At 44.2% G+C, this 20,066-nt stretch overlaps 1 protein-coding gene across 1 annotated transcript in view; it reads right to left on the bottom strand.

The window, feature by feature from the left end:
* LOC137645868 (negative elongation factor A-like) overlaps nucleotides 1-10,681 on the bottom strand; it is an 81,618-nt gene extending 70,937 nt beyond the window's left edge. The window contains exon 1 of the mRNA XM_068378866.1: nucleotides 10,472-10,681. Coding sequence (XP_068234967.1) covers nucleotides 10,472-10,681 — 210 coding nt within the window. The remainder of the gene's footprint in view (nucleotides 1-10,471) is intronic.
* Nucleotides 10,682-20,066: the final 9,385 nt, after the last annotated feature.

Genomic DNA, 20,066 nt, shown 5'->3' with positions numbered 1-20,066 from the left:
CACTTTCACTTAGAGGTAGGACTTGTCTTGGGGGACAGGGCTGGCGGGCAAATATGTGTAAATAGCTAAGGTTTGTATGGTTAGGAAAAATACAAATTATCTTCGAATTTGTCATTTGTTCCGTAACCGAAATACAAACCACGCTATTTACAAAGGGTGACTTATCCCTTAGGAAGGGTGGAAAGTCCCCAGCCATACTGGCTTTGGCTTTACCCGGGGACTCAGAATCCGAGTGAGTCGCACTCGAGAAAAGGAGTCCCTGCACCTCACAAGTTCCTTGCACCGCACGGAACCATGTGGCCTACGTAAGCTTGTGTGTGAAGGAAGAAGTGTGACCCGTCTTAGGCAGTTGACCTGGAGTTCCAGAAGGAACTCTGGGTTAAGACGTTCCCAATACCACCTCGTCAGGGTATGGGGGACGCGACAGTATTGACTCAATACTCGGAACACAAGGAAGCATGGTTTACCTGCAGAGGTTCGAGGTCAGCTATGCAGAGACCAGGATGCTGCTTCCCCGTAGAGGGGATGATGAAGAAAGAAGTAAGGGCCAGACATACTTCTTTCGTTCATGCAGACTAAAACCTGATAACAATGCCCTCAACCTTCTGCTACCTGTCCAAAAAGGAGCCTGAGGTTAGACCAGCTGTTGTGTAGCCACCACAGAGCGATAGAAAACGTATCGAGACTCCTGTGGGTCACGCCCTGCAGGAAGCGGGCTGCGAAGGTCATCAGACGCTTCCAGACTCCAGCTTGTAGCACCTGCGTCACAGAGTAGTATTACTCGAAGGCGAGGGACGTTGCGATGTATCCAACATCGTGCTGTAGGGCGACGTGACGGGGGAGGGTCTGAAGACAGGTCGAGATGAATGTCCTTGAGTCCGGGCTGAAGAGGTATACTGGTGACTCTCCCCCCATGTCCTCCTTGTGTTCCCAAATCGGCTGCAACTGAGGCCAAACTGCAGCTGTTCCCAGGGCTAACCTCTCGATTCCTGTACTGGCAAGAAAGAGAAGGTCTTGGGACATCAGACACAGAATGGAGACTCAAAATCTTGAATGAATCGGACCGAAGGGTCGGGACCCTCAGATTCTGAGTCTAGCCAACAACTCAGGAGCGAGCCTGAATGTTGCCTTCCCCTCTTCCTTAGAAAGGGGGGGAGTAGTAAGAGACCAAGAAGATTGCTTACACACTGGCCGTGGCCAGAGTGAGCAGAAGACCCAGGGCGGAATACAATCCGAGGCCTGTCGTAAAGGGTCTTGAGAAGATCTCTTAAAGGACTAAAAGTCCGAGCCATGATCCAAGTTGGAGGTCTTCCTCCGACTAGGGCAGGGACGATCGTAGCTTCGCATGAGCGAGGATAGATCCAGCGGGCAGGAAAAAGTTATTCCTTTAAGCCTGAAGGTCAGGGAAAGGCTGAGCGACAGGCTTCATTGCCAAGAGCGGAAAGGAGTTTCCTCCCGCCGAAAGGCAATAAGACCGTTATTGCTGGAGAAGAGGCCTCACGGGAAGAGGTACATCTCCCACGGCACCAACCACCTTAGACTCTTCACTTTGCCTGGGAGACCCCTGTGGATGACTATCGCAGATGACGCGACCTCCGTACCGCGACTGTAGCGGGTTGTCTCTTCTAGAGGAGGAAGCGTAGTGTCTCCAGGCATGAAGCCGAAGCGACGCCCCGGTTCGGGAGAGATGTCGCAGTGTGGTTGCTTGAGTAGTCTGCGCCGTGGGAGAAGCTCTCCCGGGAGTTCCGTCAGGGGAAGCAGAGGGTCCAGAAACCGTTCTGCACATAGTCCCAGTGGAGCTCTCCCATTGAAAGGTTGACAGACAACCTGGTTTGTTGAGACCCATTGTCCGCAGACAAAAAGGAGGGAAGACGCAGGCGTCGAAGTTGTTTCACCATCACCGGAATGCATCTTGCCAGAGTCTCGGGGTCTGAGACTGGGGGGAAAACTAGCGGAAGCTTGAGGTTCCAAGCTGTCGCGATCAGGTCCCCCAGACCAGCACTTGCTGGTTACCCAAGGTCAAAGACCCCTAGGTACACTCTCTCTATGAGGCTCTGCTCGGATAGTCTGAGAGAAACATTCCCCTGCCTGGAATGAGAGAGCCGATGGTGGAATTGAGAGAATCTCAATCATCCCGATATCTCTACTGCAAGATGTGAAGGTGTGAAAATGCGTCCCCTGCTGGTTAGCATGAAGTCGACACGCAACGGGGCGACTTGGCAGGAGCGGTAGGATCTGAAGAGGGGCCAGATTAAGGCCCTTAAGCCTGCCTGAATGATGGAGAGGTATCCTTCAGGTCTTGACCATAGGCCTGGACCGGAACATGCCCCCCCCCCTTTCCTTTGACGAGTCCGAGAACCGCATCAAGAATGTGGGGAAAGGACGAGAATATCCACTACCATCAAGAGGCTCCATAGGTCAACACCCATTGCAGGTTTAATAGTTCCGCTGGTCCCATAGGGCCAGGGAGTCCGGTTAAACATTGCCTGAAGCCACCGGAACTTGGATCGCCCCACATGGAACTTATCCTGAGGCGACCGTTCGGACTATAAACGGGTCAATGAGGAAAGAAGAACTAGGAAACGTTCCAAGGTAGGGCTGAAAACTCTGCTTGACTGAAAACAGGTACTGCGACTCTCCTCAGTCTTGCCACGGTGAACCGAAAGGAAGGCTCGGAGGATGTGGTAACAGAATCTGGCGTCCCCAGGTGGCCACCCATCCAAGTACCGACGTTGCTTAACCTCGCTGGACGGACGAGAAGCGGGGTTCCAACGTGGTAAGGCGGTTGACTCAATATCATGGCCAGATACTCCAGATGTTGAGGCAGAGGAAGAGAAGGCTCCAAGCAAAATACCATGAGCCCACACTCATGGTCAGCATTCGGAAGCTTTTCCCGGCGCTGAAGAAGGTCGAAACCCGAGCCTACCGGAGTTGACCAGCCCTCCAAACAGCAGAGGAGGCGGAAGTCTGCACCTGAGCGGCCAAGAGGAAGGCAGGGAGAGTTCTCTGGGGAAACAAACCTGCTATGCCACGGCGGGATAGCCACACTGCATCATAAGCAGGAATACTTGCAGTTTAGGCTGAATTCGACGAGCACCCTGGAAGATGGATGGAATGGAAACTGAAAGTACCCGTCCTTCCGATCCAGGGTTAAAGGAGTCCTGTCGCCTCGTTACCAGTCTGATCGATTCTGCTGGTCTACGCTGGCCGAAGTTTGTTCGACAAACTTGATCAGGGCTGAGAGGTCGACTATGGACATCCCCTCTCAGATCCTTCCTTACAAGAAAGGATCGACTGAGGGGGCCGGGGGTGAAGCCGTCGATGATCCTAAGGAAGACCTTCATCTAAGGTATGGATCATTCTGCCCAACCGGGCAACTCTGCTGATGCTATGGCATAGAGGTTCAGAGACACTGAATTCGCTGACAGAGACGGCAGGCGCGATATCCTTGGCTACTCACAGAGATTGTGCGGGAATGGGCATCGGGAAGCTGTCATTCGGATGAGTAACCTTAAGCATCCTCCCAGCGAAAAAACCTGCAATCCTAGAGTTCGTGAACTCCTTTTAGGACTATGCCCCCCCGGGGGAGTCTCCCGTGCCATCTGTTCCTGACAGGAGGAAACTACAATTGGACACCTTGTCCCAGTTGTCGTAGCCGATAACTTAGGCCGACGTGGTTGAAAGAAAAGGGAGCTGGAGTCCTGCAGAGTCTGGAAGAAAGCGCCTTGGAGGAGTGAAACCGGAAGTCGATTTACTCCGCACAGCAGATGTTTAAGTCTCTGTCCTTGGGCAAAGACAAAACTCTCCTCAAGGATGGAAGGGTGTCTGAGGTCATTGACCTCCACAGATGAGACACCCGAAGGAAGCCTTCAGTCAGTGCGTCCAGATGGTACAACATCGAGCTTGTCCGCAAGTAGATACTTAACGACGAAAGGCCAAGGTGCCTGAGCTCGAGAGGAGGAAAGTACCCTTGATCTTCCTGTAGCTTCCTTGAACCAAACCTCGGGCCGTAACCGAGGAGGGAAAGAACCTGGTAAGCTCCCAGAGGAAGAGGTAAGCAGTCACCCCTTGTCCGATGGAGAAATCTTCAACGGAAAGCCCCCCCGCCAAAAATCCTTCCAGGGCGGGAGAAGGAGAGAGTACTCGTGCAGGAGAGGGGACCCTCGAGACCGACCTCTTGGGAACCAACTTCGCCCTGGGGAAAGTCACCACGAAGTCCACTCCTCTCTTTCTCTTCAGCGTAGGAGAGACAGCCGCTGGTTTGTTACCCTGGCCGGTGAGTGCTGGTTTCATAAACCTCATTAACGCCCGTGCCAGCGGATCAAACCATGTCTGCTGCTCCAAGGACACAAGAGTCCGAAATCCTCGCTAAGGTGAAAGGGATCGGGCGATCCTTTGGAGAGGACACGACGGTTCCTGCCTGAAAAGAAGGTGGGAAGAATGCTGTACTGACCTGTCTTCGTCCTGCACTACCAACCTGTGCTTGGATGGAGGTGATCCCGAGTGCCGCCTAGGAGCACGCGTCCCTGCTGCTACCACCGGCTGTGGAATTCGCCGCGAACTATGGTCGCGCGAGGGCGAACGGTCGCGCAAAGGCGAATGGTCGCGCGGGCGCACAGGCGAGTGGTCGCGCGGGCGCGCAGGCGAGCGGTCGCGAGGGCGCGCAGGCGAGCGATCGCGCGGGCGCGCAGGCGAGCGATCGCGCGGGCGCGCAGGCGAGCGATCGCGCGGGCGCGCAGGCGAATGGGCGTGACGGCGAGGGATCGTGCTGCCGCGTAGGTGAAGAAGATCGCTGGCGGTAAGCGATGGCGAGCAGCATGTGTAGGTGAATGATCGCGTGATAGGGTGCGATGGTGATCAGCATCCGCAAGAGGGCGAGCGTTCAGGGTTGTGCGATGAGGAGCAGCATGCGTAAGCGGGCAATCGTGCAGGGTTGTGCGATGGCGAGCAGCATGCGCAGGTGAATGATCGCGTGAAAGGGTGCGATGGTGATCAGCATCCGCAAGAGGGCGATCGTTCAGGGTTGTGCGATGAGGAGCAGCATGCGTAAGCGGGCAATCGTTCAGGGTTGTGCGATGGCGAGCAGCATGCGCAGGTGAATGATCGCGTGAAAGGGTGCGATGGTGATCAGCATCCGCAAGAGGGCGATCGTTCAGGGTTGTGCGATGAGGAGCAGCATGCGTAAGCGGGCAATCGTTCAGGGTTGTGCGATGGCGAGCAGCATGCGCAGGTGAATGATCGCGTGAAAGGGTGCGATGGTGATCAGCATCCGCAAGAGGGCGATCGTTCAGGGTTGTGCGATGAGGAGCAGCATGCGTAAGCGGGCAATCGTTCAGGGTTGTGCGATGGCGAGCAGCATGCGCAGGTGAATGATCGCGTGAAAGGGTGCGATGGTGATCAGCATCCGCAGTTGAGGGTCGCGCGATGGCGATCAGCATCCGTAGTTGAGGGTCGCGCGATGGCGATCAGCATCCGCAGTTGAGGGTCGCGCGATGGCGATCAGCATCCGCAGTTGAGGGTCGCGCGATGGCGATCAGCATCTGCAGTTGAGGGTCGCGCGATGGCGATCAGCATCCGCAGTTGAGGGTCGCGCGATGGCGATCAGCATCTGCAGTTGAGGGTCGCGCGATGGCGATCAGCATCCGCAGTTGAGCTAGTAGCTGGCGAACCATGTTCCTTCAGAAGTGTTGGAGAACGTTGGCGTGCCAGCTGTAACACACGTGGGCGATCCGGAGATCGCTGGCGAGCTGATGATCGCTGACGAGCTGACGATCGCTGGCGAGATGATGATCGCTGACGAGCTGATGATCGCTGACGAGCAGAAGGCTACGCGTGGAAGCCTGCTCAAAGAAGAAGAGTCCTTGACCCCGACCTGAACCGAAGTTCTAGATCGCGAGGGCGAACGTGGGCGCACAGGGCACGTAACAGGAACCGCAGGGAAGATCATCTTGAAAGCGCTGACGAACAGGAGAGCGCTGACGAACAGAAGGGCGCGCAGGGAAACCCTGACACGCAAGGGAAGAACCCCCGTGGGGGCAACCCTTTGCCCCGAAGGGATCGATGTCCGCCGGGAGACTGATGTCCGTCGGAAGACCGCTGTCCGTCGGGAAGACCGTTGTCCGTCGGGAAGACCGTTGCCCGTCGGAAGACGAGATTAGACTGCTGTCCATCTGCACCAAGACGGAAGATCGAGAAAAAGAAGTTGTAGGCTGCAAACGGAGATTCAAAAAGGCGCCTCAAGCACCCTTATAGGGAGATGAGAGGCCCTTACGACGAGGCGGACGGAGGGCCTTACGGCGAGGGAGGCCAACAGCAACAGCAACAGAAGAAACCTCCGAAGAGGAGTCTCTATGAGTGTACTCTCTCGCGAACGAAAGAGAAACACTTCGTGGAAGAGACTGGTCAGCCAGTGACCTAAAAGGGGCAATCCTCCGAAGAGGAGCTCCTGCAGTTGCCCAGCCCCTTGAGCGAAACTGCAGGTGCGACCGCTCAGCACCAAGAGCATAGTCGCACGAAAAAAAGGCAAGAGAAGAACCCCCCAAAAGAGGAAAAGCTCAAGCCTGGACAGGAAAAAAAAACTTCCCTCGGAAGGAAAGTTATCCGCCCAAGGAGGCAAGCCTCCTGACTGTTCTAAAATGAACTGGAGAGCTGTCCGTCGACACGGGAGTACTACCAGTAGAAGGAGACACGCCCCTGACGACAATACAAGGGGGGAGGCAGCAACAGCCGAATCCCCAGGACTCAACCAGACAGCTCACACCGTTGCTATATTACAGAAACGAACTAGATCGGTAACTGTAAAAAAATAAAACAAATAATATTAGTACACATTCATTCCCCCGGGAAGGCTCCGAAGAGGAATCCCGAGGAAAAGGAACAAGAATTACACAACAGGCACGTGCCCTCACAACCACTTACACTCGCGGAAGGAGAGCTGTAACCAAAACAGAATTATAACAATTATAATTATGTAACTATGTAATTATGTAATTTAAAAATGAATGAACACTAAAGAAAAAACGAAAACCCCGAAAGGAATCGTTCTACAAGCTGAAAAATTAACAACTACAATTAGATTCATAAACTAATTGAGACAAAATGTACGGCGTAGCAACCCCACCCACACGGGAAGGAAGCTACAAGGGCGTAGTAAAACATAGTAAAAGGGTGAACGACCTCAAGAGAGAGAGAGAGAGAAAGACCGAAGTCAAACTCGATCGCAACCCATAAAATTAGGCCGTGGTGGCCTAACTGCCGAGGCCTCCACGTAGATATCGTACACTACACACACACATCTGAAAAGGAAACTTACTTATTTCTATACTCAAATATATATACAAACATGAAAACATGTTTACATATATATTGAGTAAAAGAAAAGTAAGCGATTAAGTAAAGACAAAACAGACAATGGCTGCCAAGCGAGGACCAAGACAGAGACGTCTGTCACAGTCCGAGCCAAAAGTGAAAGTGAGTATTCACCTGTGTGTGAGGGGGAGGAGGGGTAGCTAGCTACCACTCCCCTACCCCCCCGCTAACTAGCGCGGGGGTAATACACCCTCGTTAAATTCTAATGGCTCGCCATTTCAGCTACGCTAAAAGTAATAACCCTTTGTAAATAGCGTGGTTTGTATTTCGGTTACGGAACAAATTAGTAATAACCAAATCAACATACTGTACTGAATAATCAATATAATTGATGCAAAAACTAACCTATAAACAGATGTGTAAATGCGTCTGTTTCTTCATTAGGATCAGAGATAAACGTAAACAAAACATTGGTTGCCATTTTTTATCGTGCTTTTTGGCGTGTTTAGGAAACGCATGATATAAAGTCGCCTTTAATATTTGTGCCTGTTTTAGTTTAGGGTACTGTATTACATGCATTAAGTGTTCTGTACATTAAAGGGTAGTTTGTTAACAATACTACGTACAAGGGAAGGTTTTAAAAGTCTGAATATACGTGTTAAATAAATAGGTAAATATGGTGTTACTACTTCGCGGATTTTCACCTATCGCGGCCGCGTCTGGAACCTATCTACCGCGATAAACGAGGGTTCACTGTACATACATTAGACCTATCACACCGTTGACCCCTACACTGAGGGCATAAGGAGTGAGGATCCGTGTCCAAGGCCGACATAAAAGTACCACAAGGGCGGCCAGAAACTCCAGGGCACGTACGCATGATGAGTAATAGAGGCCAACTTCACACACACACTGAAAAGAGAAAGCAAACAAAATTATGGCAGTCAAAAACGAGGAGAGCGCAGACACATCTGATGACTCTCTAAGCCATAAGTAAAGTGAGCCTTTCACCGGTGTGTGGGGGGGGGGGTAGCTAGCTACCCCTCCCTACCCCCCGCTAACTAGCGGTGGGGTAGGAAACCCTCGTTAAAACTTTTATGGCTCGTCGTTCAGCTACGCCAAAGTAATTACCCTATGTAAATAGCGTGGTTTGTATTTCAGTTATGGAACAACTGAAACTTGATACCCACATCGCCGGCGTTTCTTTGTTTAAGCAATCACCACAGTAGAACTACAATACCAAATATGCTTATCTTCCCTAAAAAGTAATGGTTTCTGACACTTAGGACACTGAACACTAAAAGGTAACACAGAATGTCGACGGAAAAAATTACATTCATATTTTGCATGTTCGGGATATGCACCACCATGATATTTGCCTATTACCTAAAATTAATCGAGCTCACAAGAGTCACACAACTGAATTTCACTATCCATACCTTTAAACTGATGGCGGAAAAGAAAATCCTTGGTCTGTTGGAACCGTATTGTTTTCTGATTGGTTAACAATGAAAACGTCATAAATTGACAGCCAGTTACATAAAGTGTAACAATTGAAGTCATCATCTCTTTAACGAGGACCAACCAATCCATAGTATTTTGGAGAGAATCTGGTATGTTTGTAGATGGAAGTTGTAGATTAGCTAATTGTCGGAACATTGGCCTGAAGCACCTGTCTTCGAATGGCATAACGTCAAAAGTATTACGTAATTCCAAAAACGTTTGTTATTGGCTGAAATCAATGAGTTAACCCACAAGAGATGAAACAGGTGATTTGGGTGGTTGTCGATAACAAATAAACAAACTCAGTTTACTGATGATTGGTGTAGAAGGCAAATATTAAGACGTCATAAAATAACTTCCAATAACAGAAGTTGAAAGGTGGAGCCAACAACCAAAACAGATTGGTTCTTTGCGTACGCATTGAGAAGATAAATTTACCACCTACTAGAATGAGATTTACGAAGCTTCAACCTAGTAGAATGAGATTTACAGAGCTGCCGGTGCCCATGAAAAGAATAACATTGGACTTCAACTTTTTCAGGTGAACTCGCTAACGTTTTTCTTGATTTTTATAAGAACTAGGTATTTGCGACAGATAATATTATACAGAAATACTACAAAACACTTCCTTAATATAGTGAACTAAATTAAAATACGCTACATTATTAATGTCCATAAATAAAATAATACTGAGGTTTTGAGTTATGGTGGGTCGACTACCGTGTAACATTAATGAAACACAATCAAAACACTGGAGCTTCTGTTTGCCAGGACTTCTGGATGCATAGAAAACATGACTTTCCATCCTATTTCCTATGGAGTAGTTCGTAAGTGTTCATCGTATTACTACCTCCAAACCTAACGGACCTAATGATTTATTGGTATTTGTTTTGCCGTATGCTCAAATCACTCAGGATTAAACATTATCTCACTGCTCCCATGTCCTAACAATATGTTCTTGAGTAATTGATCCATTTTTAATTTAGCATATATTTTGAATATATACCTAATGTACGGTGACGTCACAAACTTCTCTTTGGTTGACTATGTTGACGATGTCGGTTCCAAATCACTTAGTACCTCCCCCTACCCCCTCCCGCAACATATCTTGCTATTTTTTGCTTTCCCGGCATTTAAAGAACCTCCTGATTACTGTAAAAATAAAAATAAATAAATAAATAATATAAAGAGTGGGAATGCATAATTTTGGAGTAAATGGACAGCATGCTCTTGTAAACAAATACCCTGGCCGCTGATATACAAAGGCTCCTAAACTTTCCCCCTTAACCTAACCTACAAGCCGTGTCCCTACCACTTACCTAACGGGGGGCTAACGCCACCCTGCGACCCCCTTACACTGCTATATTCTAAGTTAGACATAATACATACAGGTGGCTGCTATCCTACATAAACCCCAGCTTAGCTTGTAATAATAATAATAACAATAATTAATAATAATGGTTGTGATGTAATTTAATATAGCAGTTAAATAATTTTGACCATAATACAATTCAACTATCATCTCTAGCCTACCACACGTTGCTAATAATGAAACCTTAAAGATCACCTACTACAGTTCCCAAAATACACATAGATATAATTAATTAATTAATCAATTTTCTCGACAATCGAACAACATAACATGAAAAGATTCCGTTACCTCCTCAACATTGCGCTTCGGGATGTGAAAAAACGAAAGCAATAATTTCAATTTAACTTGAGTTTGCAACTCTACGAAGCATTCCTTGATGTTTCTCAGAACTTCAACATTTAACTGAGAGCAAATAGAGCCCTCAGACCAAGTATCAGCTGATGTGCCGAGTTTATTATGAAGCCACAGCGATATATCACCATCCCGCGCCGCCGCCATCTTTGTTATGAACAGTGACGTCACGTAAATCGTAGACGCCATCTTGGTGACATCATCTGCCGGGAAATTTAAAGGAACTCGAGGATACCTTCAAAGTATATTATTATTATTATTATTATTATTATTATTATTATTATTATTATTATTATTATTATTATTATTATTATTATTATTACTTGCTAAGCTACAACCCTATTTGGAAAAGCAGAATGCCTATAAGCCCAGGGGCTCCAACAGGGAAAATAGCTCAGTGAGGAAAGGGAACAAGGAAAAATAAAATATTTTAAGAGCAACAATATTAAGATAAATATCACTTTATAAACTATAAAAACTTTCACAAAACAAGAGGAAGAGAAATAAGATATAAGATAGAACAGTGTGCCCGAGTGTACCCTCAAGCAAGAGAACTCTAACCCAAGACAGTGGAAGACCATGGTACAGAGGCTATGGCACTACCCAAGATTAGAGAACAATGGTTTGATTTTGGAGTGTCCTTCTCCTAGAAGAGCTGCTTACCATAGCTAAAGAGTCTCTTCTACCCTTACAAAGAGGGAAGTGGCCACTGGACAATTACAGTGCAGTAAGAAGAATTGTTTGGTAATCTCAGTGGTGTCAGGTGTATGAAGACAGAGGAGAATATGTAAATAATAGGCCAGACTATTCGGTGTGTGAGTGTATAGGCAAAGGGAAAATGAATTGTAACCATAGAGAAGGATCCAATGTAGTACTATCTGGCCAGTCAAAAGACCCCATAACTCTCTAATCATAGTATCGCGCCGGGTGGTTGGTGCCCTATTTCTTTAATCAAATTTTATGTTTTGAGTCAATAGAATGAATAAAAATATATCGTCGAGATTCACCTTTTAAGACTATTGTAGGCTAGTCTTATTACCATCCAGGAGATTTTTGAAACCTCTATCTCCCCTTAATTTGTCCATGATATGGATACGTTCCTTTATCGGGAATAGTTTATGGATTGCTTGAATAAATATTTCTTCTGTTCTATGATTATATTAGAATATATTGTACAGTAGACTATTTAGTTTCTTGAAGGTCATCTTTGATACATAGTCATGGTATTTGTGATTGCACAGGTAGATATTTGCAAAGAAACTTCCTGTTCCGAAGCAAATTATAGAGCCTAACCATCGAGTGCATAGGTGTTACTAAATAAGAACTCGGTCTATTTTGATCACTTGTATTTGTAGCAGATCGATCCCAGACCAGGACCGTGGGTTCAAACTGTTAACTGGGGAGACCGCTATTGTGGTTGGGCACCAAAGTGGGGGTTGGGCTTGCTCGGCTAACGTTCTGGTGAGCATTTATTATGATGATAATAATACTGAAACTAGACACCTTAACCTTTAAAACCTATTAACATATGATATTACATGAACATTATTCTCTACCGCCCCCTAGTCTTTGGTAGATCTCTAGGTAGCCATGCACATAAGGATAATAGATGGATAACGTGTTCACATATGGGTTTCAGTCTTTGGGAATATGGTCATTAGACTATTCCATCAAGTATCAGAAGCAAACAAAAGGGGATTATTCTGCCCCACAAGTGGAAGACATGTCAAAGTCACCAGATGTTTGCCAAATCGGTGGTTGTTTAGCGTCAGTGCCATGCCTGGTGGTGCCGTCCGAAGACCTGAAGTCTAGTTGCTTCTGAGGAGGAAGCACCGTGTCCCTACCTAATTGGTCATCTGGTGGAAGAGGGGGTTAAGAGGACACCAAAGCTCACGCAGTCCCACCCATGCAGGACAAACCTGCAGAACGACAGACTCATCAGGTGCTGGTGATTGCAGCAGGGAGGTGGTTAGGGCCTGAGCCCTGGGCCACATTAAACCGTGAAGGGTTGGTACTTGATGACTGGAGAATCATTGGTATTGCTGGTGTCTTGTAATGGAGGACTGCATGGTTAGATATGATCCCATTGGGGGCGTCACAGGTGAACGGTTGGGCTTGAAGATACAATTGTGAAGGTCATCCTTGATGCAAAGTCGTGGTATTTGTGGTTGCACGGGTAGATATTTGCAAAGTAACTTTCTGTTTCCAACTATATTCTGCCTGCGCCATCAAATCACAATACATACTGGTTATGTAGACAGACTTCTATTATTTGTTCAGTTTTGTCTCATTTTGGGTGATTTGGGTCAGCCTGGTTTTGGATTCTCACGTGGTCGCAACTATGAGAGGTAGCATGCGTCTTGTATGTTCAGATCAGTGCTCAGCTGCTTTCATATGCCGGTTTCTAAGTGCTTCCTCTCTGGCAGCTGTTGCTCACCAGGTTTCATGTGGTCTGTACCAACCCAGGAGGAAGAGAATGAAATCCTTGACATACCTTTCAAAGACACATTGGGCTGGAGAGAGTTTGGTGTCTTTGTCTGGATAGTTTCTGTACTGTAAGATCGCTTGCTGAAGGAGTCAGTGCCAAGGTCACAATATGGTCCCGTATTATCTATAATGAGCCTTTTCATTGCCTTTACTCTGACCTCAGCACGGCAGATGCTGTGGGGGAATGCAACAGTTGACAGGCGATGATGTACACCTCAAGTTTTCAAGAAGTGATGAACTGCAGTACCAGTGAACTCAAGACCGTCATCAGATGAAAGTTCATCAGGTATGCCGTATGTAACAAATGATCTGCGTAGGCTATAAATGATCCCAATGGAACCTCCTAATGTGTGTTCGACATTGGGCCAGTTTGAGTATCTGTCAACAATGACTAGGTGGTTCCCTACTTTGTAATGAAAAAAAGTCTGTGCATACATACTGGAATAGTTGTAAGGGGGGGGGGGGTGTTAGGTGACGCACTGGGCTGAGATGGTGCCATATTATTGCAATGGTTGCAGCTGTTTCTGATAGAAATGACTGCAGGGGTGATTCCAGGCCAAAAAAGTAGACATCTAAGCTCTCATGAATGAAGGTGGTATCACGACATGGTCTTTGTAGATTACTAATCATCCACTCTGTACAGGTGGCCACGAAATTGATTGTATTCTTGTAGTGGTTCAGTAGTTAATGGTGGAGTTTTGGCATGCCCGCTTCGATGATATTTACTAGAATGGACAATTTCTCATCACTGCTCATTGTTATGTGAACCGTGTCTCAGATCAGGGGCTGCAGAGAGTTCAGCGAAGAGGTTGCAGCCAGGTGAAGTGTTCTTGTCATCATCCTGTTGTGCCTCAATGTAGCAAATCCCTCAATAAAATGTGTGCCAAATACTAGAGAGTGGGGGGAAGGGAGTTTCCAATGTATTAGTCTGTGTGATGGCATATATGTTATTCCCTAGGGGCTTAGGTGCATCTTGGGAGGAAGACCCTCACCAGCTGGGTGACAGGAGATGGTGTCAGCAGCCTGATGTTTCACACCAGGTGGACGGGTTATGCGGAATAGGTATTGCAGGGGTTTTTCCTTCATGTTTCTGAGTCGAGTGATTGACATAACATCAAGAGACCAATATCCCAATAACTTGGGAATTGGTTTATGGTCTGCAATTGTGATAAGGTCTTTACATCCCCGAACAAAGGCATGGCTAGGGCTACTCCCTCCACTGAGGCATAGTGGGATTCAGCAATATGCATGAAGCAACTGCCAACTCGAGTTATTTTTCAACCTGACAGGCAGCAGAAGAGTTCTGTTTTTTGGGCAAGCACAGTATTTTTAGAAGAGCCAGAATCCTATCCCAACTTTGGACCAGTCAGTGCCAAGGCATATTGGTTTGGTTCTATTAAAGATCCGTACATCCTCTTCAATCTTGCTCACAATTAGCCATTTGGATTCTTGGAGTAGCTTGTCTAAGTCGTCAGTCCAATGACAGGATAACCATGGCTTTAGAAAATCACAGAAGGGCAGCATCCATTCAGTCATGCTGAAGGTGAAGGACACTTAATTAATGAGTCAAAACCAGGATTGGATATCAGAGTTGGAAAGTCCAGGATTGCCTGTAGGAATTTTCTGCGAGGTTTAACACTATCAGTGTGATCTTGAACCTTGAAAATTGTACATTCTCCTAGCCAAATATGTCCAACCAGTTGCATGTGTGGAAGAAACTTTCCTCCAGATCTTTAGCTTAGAGGAGTGTATCATCTATGCACTTGATCTTACTCAGAATATATTCAATGATTTCATCAAAATTCCTGGAGTATCCATCACCAGTTGCAATGTATCACCGAGGAGCAGTGCAATAGTGGTATCTGCCACATAGGGTGGTGAAGGTGGTAGTGTGTCTGTCTTCTTCTCTGAGAGGGAAGCTATAATATCCATTTCATGAAACAATCACTGATCTCACTGTTCCATGTGGTACCTGTTATCGTGTCTTTTTTTGGCGTTTAACACTGTTAAACATAATCAATTGATAAACTGTGAGTCTAGTGGACTTGTTGTCATTCTGAGTTTGGGCTTGCATGCTGGGCTCTGTTAAGATCATGTTCAACAAAGCTTAAAGTTTTCTTGGACTGCTTCATCTTAGCATTTCTACGTAAACCACCCGCTGAAACTGTACTTCATCTAGAACACACCTCACCTCACTATTTCTGCAGCCTTTGCTAGAATCGCTATATCTGACACAGCTTGCTGATCGTATGCAATCTTTACGCTGGTGCTGATGTCTTTTTCAAAAATCAGTAGCGCATTTCTCTCCTCTGAAAGTACTCTCAGGCATGGAACCATCCTTATCAGTGCCTGTTTACGTCGTGTGCTGTTTGGGGGAAACATCCATAACAACATCCATCTGTGATGGCCTGGGTGTGTACATTTCTAGATCTGCAGGCCAAAATTCTGGATATGCTACAAGATCTCTTACTTCTTCTATGAACATGACCAGTCCTGCCAGGGCAAGTGCCTTGGACTCAGCCTCCTTGGTTTCATCACCACGAGAAAACTCGTATAAATGATATTCAATGTTGTGGAGAGCAGCCAAGCACTTAGCATGATATTGAGTATCTTGTCCCATCAAGTCCGTTGTTATAAGCTTCACCAAAAATGCTGTGTCCTAAAGAAATGTGGTTGCATTTCTGACTCTTGTGTTTATATCTGGGAGTGAGGCACCATGAAGTCCGTCTTTTTATCCTGCTTCTCCACAGGAAAAAAAAAAAAAAAAAAAAAAAAAAAAAAAAAAAAAAAAAAAAAAAAAAAAAAAAAAAACATATTTGTGTGGCGTACTTTGATGATGCCAATACTTTTCCTTCTTTCCACTGGACTGAAGGTCAGTGTCCTCTCCAAGTGATAGGAATCAATGGTGTTGTAACAGATTTTGTGCCATCAAACTCTGTGTTTTTCTAATGCTTGTTGTATGCCTTTGCCTACGCCAAGTCACTTTGAATCGAAGTCAAATGGAATTTTACCCACCTTTTCATGTTTGCACATTTTGGAAGTGAAAGTCTTGTATCTTGATTTTTTTTTTTTTTTTTTTATACAGGACATCTGTCTGGTTTGTCTTTCTTGACTTGACAGATTGTGCATTTATTCCAATCTGTAGGTATTGGTGTAGTTTCCTATGAAGGTGCCCCTTCATCACTGTCAGTCACAATCTTCACAACCTTCGACATACTATCTTGGACCTGTAATAATATGGTGATTTTACCAACTATTATTCATTCATAGCTCAATGTGTATTGATTTTCCAAAATATACCAATCATTTTTTATAAAATCATGTACATAACAACCATCAAGTTACTACAAATTTAGCACTTGAAAATGTACCATTTTTTTACACAAAATTGCAGCATTTTGAAAACATGTCCGGTAAATATATACCAAGTTTGGTTCTTATATCACCATTTGTACTATTGTTCTGAAATTGTTCTAAGAAGCTGTATTATTACACTAACTACATCTTTCTTGCTCTGGCTCTCCCTCTCTTGCACTCTGAAGGATTTGACAAAGCTTATAAAAAAAAAAAAAAAAAAAAAAACTTGCACAATATAAAATTCTTGGCATTATTCTTGAATGCAAATTCAATTTGAGAAAATATATTTCATTTGTCTTTTATTCAACTGTGCAAAATAAGATTAGAGTTATGAGGTCTTTCAAGGTCTTAAAAGAACTATATCTAGAGGAAATGCATTGATTTTATTCTGCCATTTTTTCAATATTGTTTTAATGTCTGTACTCCAACAGCTTACTCATATTAAATCGTTGAATAAAACCTATTAGATTCCTATCCCTGATTATTATTATTATTATTATTATTATTATCATTATTAATTGCTAAGCTACAAACCTAGTTGGAAAATTAGGATGCTATAAGCCCGGGGGCCCCAACAGGAAAAATAGCCCAGTGAGGAAAGGAAACAAGGAAAAATAAAATATTTTAAGAACAATAACATTAAAATAAATATTTTCTGAATAAACCATAAAAAACTTTAACATAAAAAGAGGAAGCTAAATTAGATAGAATGGTGTGCCCGAGTGTACCCTCAAGCAAGAGGACTCCAACCCAAAACAGTGGAAGACCATGGTACAGAGGCCATGCCACTACCCAAGACTAGAGAACAATGATTTGATTTTGTCTCTTATACCCTTACCAAGAGGAAAGCAGCCATTGAACAATCACAGTGCAGTAGTTAACCCCTTGGGTGAAGAAGAATTGTTTGGTAATCTCAGTGTTGTCAGGTGTATAGGGACAGAGGAGAATCTATAAATAATTGGCCAGACTATTCGGTGTATGTGTAGGAGAAGGGAAAGAAATCAGAGAGAAGGATCCAATGTAGTAATGTCTGTCCAGTCAAAGGACTACATAACTCTCTAGTAGTAGTATCTCAACAGCCGGCTGGTGCCCTGGCAAACCTACTACCTCTGTACTAAGCCATGGGACCTTCATCCAATTATCTCATTATACAGTATAATAATCTTCATAATTTTTACAATAATGTACATTCAAATCTTGTCTGATTATACCATCCACAACGAAGTAATAATCATTTTGCTGACAATAACAGTGCTGCTGGCCTTTCTTTCACGAGGCTTAGTGCTACACTGTACTCTAGAAATTTTATTCCAGCCGTGGTCTAATTGTGGATGGATTGTCCTAATGGTATTTTTCCTTTGTTTTTTATAAAGACAGCAGATTTCTTAGCTCCAAAGTTATCTGTTATTTTGCGCAAGTTAGCAAGAAGAGGAGCTTTTAGCACTAGTTGGAGAATTGGTAATGTTACTCCTCTATGTAAATGTGTTTGTGGTAGCTCAAGTCCCACTGATTACCGCCCAATTTCCATAACTCCCATATTATCTAAAGTTTTTGAACGTCTTCTGGCAAAACGTCTTAATAGGTTTGCTGAAGGTAATCATCTACTCCCTAGTTTGCAATTTGGTTTTCGTAAAGGCCTTGGAGCATGTGATGCCCTTCTTACAATCTCCAATGCTGTACAGAAATCCCTTGATTGTGGTCGGGAAGTTCGTATGATTGGCCTTGATTTTAGTGCTGCCTTTGACCGTGTTAATCATGAGGCCCTTGTTTTCAAACTGAAACAGTTGGGAGTGGGTGGGTTGTTTCTTAGCATTATTATTGATTTTTTAAGTAATAGATCTCAAAGAGTTGTTGTTGATGGGCACCATAGTGATTATAGGAATGTGATATCCGGTGTTCCACAGGGTAGTGTTCTTGGCCCATTACTTTTCATACTATATACACATGACATGTGGTTTGGCCTAGAAAATAAGCTTGTTGCATATGCAGATGATGCTACTCTCTTTGCATCAATTCCATCCCCTGAATGTAGATCTAGGGTTGGTGAATCTCTTAATAGAGATTTAGCTAGAATTAGTGCATGGTGCAAATTATGGGGTATGAAGTTGAATCCTAACAAAACTCAAAGTATGATTGTAAGTAGGTCAAGGACGGTGGCTCCTCAACATCCGGATCTCAGTATTGATAATGTTTCTTTAAATATGTATGACTCTTTCAAAATTTTAGGTGTGATTCTCGACAGTAAATTTACTTTTGAGAAAAATATAAGGTCTCTGTCTTCTTCAATTGCACAAAAATAGGCTTATTGAGAAAGTCTTTCAAGATTTTCGGTGATCAATCTATTCTGAAGAAGTGTTTTAATTCTTTCATTCTCCCTTGTTTTGAGTATTGTTCTCCTGTTTGGTCTTCAGCTGCTGATTCTCATGTTAATTTGTTGGACAGAAACTTACGGTCTATTAAATTTCTTATTCCTGATCTAGATATTAATCTCTGGCACCGTCGTTCAATTAGTTAATTATACATGTTGCATAAGATTTTTCATAACTCTGACCATCCTTTACATTCAGATCTGCCTGGACAATTCTATCCTGTTCGTAATACTAGGTAGGCAGTTAATTCTAATAGCCAGGCCTTATCCATCACGAGGCTCAATACTACGCAGTACTCTAGAAGTTTTATTCCAGCTGTTACCAAGTTGTGGAATGATCTTCCTAATCGGGTGGTTGAATCAGTAGAACTTCAAAAGTTCAAAGTTGGAGCAAATGCTTTTTTGTTGACCAGGCGGACATGAGTCTTTTTATAGTTTATTTATGACATATTTGTTTTTGATGCTGTTAATAGTTTATATATGACATGTCTGTTTTGACGTTGTTACTGTTGTTAGAATGATTTATTGTTAATTTGATCTCTTCATTTATTTATTTCCTTATTTCCTTTCCTCACTGGGCTATTTTTCCCTGTTGGAGCCCCTGGGCTTATAGCATCTTGCTTTTCCAACTAGGGTTGTAGCTTGGATAGTAGTAATAATAATAATAATAATAATAATAATAATAATAATAATAATAATAATAATAATCATATGCAGTAGTTAAATCAGTGGAACTTCACAAGCTCAAGTTTGATGCTATACTCAACACGGCGAGAAATGGTCAATAGGGAGGGGACCTGGTTTAAAATGGATTCCCCCACTGGTGCCACATCTCCATTGATCACTGGACTGATCTCGTACCCGTTACTCTCTGTCTCTTTCTTATTCGCCTTCTCTGATTTATCACCAATTCTCATTGTTTTTGCATTCTAATATCCCTTCTATTCTATTCTATTTTTCTTCCTCTCATTTTGTTAAAGTTTTTATAGTTTATATATGAAATATTCATTTTAGTGTTGTTACTGTTCTTAAAATATTTTATTTTATTTTTTAATTACTTTTCTTATTTCCTTTCCTTATTTCCTTTCCTCACTGGGCTATTTACCCTGTTGGAGCCCCTGGGCTTATAACATTCCTGCTTTTCCAACTAGGGTTGTAGATTAGCAAGTAATAATAATAATAATAATAATAATAATAATAATAATAATAATAATAATAATAATAATAATAATAATAATAATATTACTGAACAGGTGATAAAAGCCTCGTTTCATAGATTATCTGTGGCTGATTCAACTATTGCCCATCTTAACTGGTTTC

Source organism: Palaemon carinicauda, chromosome 8, assembly GCF_036898095.1.
Source record: "Palaemon carinicauda isolate YSFRI2023 chromosome 8, ASM3689809v2, whole genome shotgun sequence".
Lineage (NCBI taxonomy): Eukaryota > Metazoa > Arthropoda > Malacostraca > Decapoda > Palaemonidae > Palaemon > Palaemon carinicauda.
The sequence above is the reverse complement of the archived record's forward strand: the minus strand, read 5'-3'. Positions and strand labels throughout refer to the sequence as shown.